General features: G+C 46.7%; 1 protein-coding gene across 1 annotated transcript; it reads right to left on the reverse strand.

Moving 5' to 3' along the window:
• Positions 1–742: 742 nt before the first annotated feature.
• On the reverse strand, positions 743–3,697 carry LOC123490872 (immunoglobulin superfamily DCC subclass member 3-like; the record flags this gene model as incomplete). Its single annotated transcript, XM_045220721.1, has 2 exons — positions 743–908; positions 3,539–3,697. Coding segments are annotated over 2 exons (325 nt in total), but the record flags the coding sequence as incomplete, so codon positions are not given.
• Positions 3,698–3,924: the final 227 nt, after the last annotated feature.

Consider the following 3,924-nt stretch of genomic DNA (forward strand, 5'->3'; position numbering starts at 1 on the left):
GCGTCTGCTAAATGACTTAAATGTAAATGTACTCTTTGACCTGAATGAGAAGCATTCTGACATTGGCCACCAGGCTGTCTGGCTCCGTGTTTAACGGTTCTGGGGAAACACTGGTGGTGACAACCACTCAGGACAATAAAACAGCAAAGCTGCAAATACAGTAGCATACCTTAATCATTATCATTACACAGAGCCACCCTCCTAGACCTGGAGCCAGGCCAGTCCCAGCCCCATTACAACCCTCCCGTCTCTCCCTGCCTGCCTCAACCCGCCCGGCCACCACAATACTAAACACAATAACCTGGCCTCATCATCTCTCATATGGAGAATGTTAAATGACACAATAACCTGGCCGTGCCTTCTGTTCTGTTCCTGGAAATTCCACCAGACAGCCTTGGGAGCCGGTCCAGCAGTGAGTCGATAGATACCCTCGTAATGTAATGTTACAGCTCCATTTAAAACAAGTCAGTGTATCTCTTGGCAGACATCTTTGCCAGCTGTTTCATTAGCGCAGTAGATCAGATCAATCAAGAGAGAAATAATGGAGCGTTTGATTACGCCAATGACACTGCCAGCCATGCACATATGGGATGTAGCTTTGTTACAGTGGATAGATGGATGCATGAATGAATGGATATAGTGTTATTACAATACAGAATGAGTACAGTCCCTGTTACTGTCAGCACACAAGTCAATAGAACACATTTACTATCTGTATCTCTATGGCTGTACGTTAACTCACGTGTTGTTGTTCCTAAGTTTGACGTGCCCTCCAGGCTCCAGGATCTGCCCGTTCTTCAGCCAGGTGAGCTGGGGCACAGGGTCGCCCTGCGCCTGGCAGGTGAAGATAGCAGTGGTGCCCACAGGCCGGGAGATGGACTGGGGAGGCTGCACAAACTCTGCTGGGGCTGTGGCAGATGCAGGGGAAACAAGGAAAGACAGATATTGAGCTACTTACAAACTGAATATCAAGTGCCTTGCTACATAGATACAGTAACTTGCTGACAGGGGCTTTCCCATTCCCCATACTATGCTGCACAACAACTATGTTTTTTCACCAGTGGTTTGAAAACATAAGCTACCAAGGTATTTTGAAAAAGAAGGAAGCTCCCAGAGCCTTCTAGAGAGAAGGGAAAGAGAGGAATGAAGGTGTATTATTCTGGGCCTAATCACATTTATCAGAACTAGATTGTGTGTGTGTGTGTGGGGGGGGGAATTAGCGACAGAGTTTAGCAACAAAATGATTAGCTGAGGATCAGACTAACGTCATTAGAGCTGAGGAGAAGCAGATCTAGGAACACAAAAAGAGAGGAGGAGGAGGAAGAGGAAGAGGAGGAGAGGGAACAGGGAATCTGTTCACAAACGGCCAACTACCTATTATAGAACACATAAACTGAGTAAAAGGCAATGCAGCGCAGATACAGTATCTTTCCCCAAAAAGCCTTTCAGTATTGCACACTACACAACTACTGACCTTCAGCCTCCAGCCAATGATCCATCCCTCAATCTCTCCCTCCCTAGGAGTCATTCTTTCCCTCCTCCCTGTGAGCTATGAGCCATGCTCCATTTGCTCTAATTGACACAGAGGTACAGGTAATGCAAATCTCTAATACCTCTTAATTAAACAGTGTTTAGTTTCGCCTCAAATTTGTGATTACGCTCCTCCCGGATCCGATCCGAGCTGTTGGTTGGTTTTGCTGTTGCTATTTCTGTTGGCGTAATTATCTCCCCTCGTTATTCATCGCTACCCGTATTAATAGCCGCATCAATATTGTCATCCATGATAAGATAACTTGAGTTATTTTCCTAATAATTAGACTGCAATTAGGGATCATCTAGTCGTAATTTACAATGAGATCCTTCCCACAATCAGCAACTATTTTCCCTCCTACTCTCACATCAGCAGGTTGATTTGCCTGTCAGCTATCCTTCTGTTTCTAATCTTTCTATCTATCCTATCTTCCCGTAAACAAACCATCCCCTTTCTAGTTCTAGTTATTTAGCATCCTCTATCTATCTAATTCTAATTTTAAGAGAAGAGGTGTTATGATGGTTTTCTAATCTCAGCTATCTCCATACTGTATGTCACCCTGTCAGTAAGGTGCCGGGACCTGAAATTCACACCATTCTAGGTACTGTGGTATGATGAGGATTAGGTTGGCTCTATCCTCCTGTCCATCACTCTCTCCATCTCCCCTTTTATCTCTCTCTCTCATCTCGCTCTCTCTCTGTTCCTTTTCATCTCTCTCTCTCCATCTCTCTCTGTTTTCTCTTTAGAGGCTGTGTGTATGTAAGGAGGGGCTGGAGGGAAGGGCTCGAGGGGGGCGGGGGGATGGTGGGTCAGGGAGAGTATTGATGTGCAATTGTGGTGTGGGTCTGATCAGCACGCTTTCCCCCATTCCCTCTCTATCTTTCTCTCTCCCTCTTTCAATCCCCTCCTCTCTCTCTCTACCCTTCTCTCTCTCCCTCTCCCCCTACTCTCTATTACTCTTCCCCCAATCTCTCTTCTTCCCTCTCTCTCTCCCTCTCCTCCTAATCTCTCTCACTCTCTCTTATTCCTTCTCTCTCTCTCCCCACTCTCTCTTTTTCCATTTCTCTCTCTCGCCCCTCACTCTCCCGCTCTGAGGTAAATGAAGGGTAGTGCAGTGAGCAGAGGGCCGCTGTGCCAACCATCTGGCCAGGAAGATCACATCAATTCTCTTAAGCAACAGCCTACCTTACTCTGATCAAAACAGCTGTCCGGATGGCGGGAGGGAGTCGGCCGTATGCTGCTCCTCTATATAGTCACTGAGGCCTTATCACCATAACAACCCTCTCATAGCCAGACAGTCAGTCAGTCATATGCGCCCCGACTGTGAAATACGTCCAGGAGGAGAACACTGTTGCCATGTGAATATGAAGCAATGCTTCTTCAAGGATTTAGCCTTTAGTTACTTATTCATCATAAAACACATGTATTGTACAGTATATCTCATCAGATAGTTAGCTGAGGGCGCTTTCTAGTTTTCACTGATTGATAAAGAAACCATAGACATTGACACATGGGCAGGCCCTTTGGCCGTTAAGCATGTGAGGCAAACGCTGAATGCTTCCTACTCTGTGTCAGAAGGCCCTACCTGCACCCCTAACCACCTCCAATTGGTCAAATATGAGTAAGAAAATCACACAGCGAATGAGACACACACACATTTGTTTTACTAACCTTGTGTGGACCTAAAATTGATTTCCATTCAAAATCACACACACACCAGTGGAGGCTGGTGGGAGGAGCTATAGGAGGACGGGTTCATTGTAATTGCTGGAATGGAATAAATGGAAAGGGATCAAACACATGGAAATCACGTTTGACTCCGTTCCATTTTTTAATTCCAGCCATTACAATGAGCCCGTCCTCCTATAGCTCCTCCCACCAGCCTCCACTGACACACACACACACACACACACACACACACACACACACACACACACACACACAGACACACACACACACACACACACACACACACTATACTGAGTGGGTGTGTAAGTAAAGGCTCACCTTGGACCACCAGACGTCCCTGAGCGGTTCTGCGTACACGGGTCCCTGGTTTGTTGGCAGCGCAGACGTAGACGCCAGAGTGCTGGACCCCGACATCTGTGATCATCAGGTTCCCTGTACCCAGCACCTGGATGCCCTCCACACCTATCGGACGGCCATCTGAGGAGACAGGGGAGAGGAGAGGGGAGGAGGAGATGAGAGGAGGAGAGGGGAGGGGAGGGAATAGGACAGGAGATGAAATGAGGGAAGGAATAGAGAGAGAGAGAGAAAGCGAGAGAGAGAGAAGAGGAGGAGAGGAGGGAGATAGCAAATTAGCTGAGTTAGCTTAGAATATAAAAAAATATGCCCTTTAAATATACACAAAAAGGCTATAAAAATACCAAGGG

The sequence above is a fragment of the Coregonus clupeaformis genome, unplaced genomic scaffold, assembly GCF_020615455.1.
Source record: "Coregonus clupeaformis isolate EN_2021a unplaced genomic scaffold, ASM2061545v1 scaf5224, whole genome shotgun sequence".
NCBI lineage: Eukaryota > Metazoa > Chordata > Actinopteri > Salmoniformes > Salmonidae > Coregonus > Coregonus clupeaformis.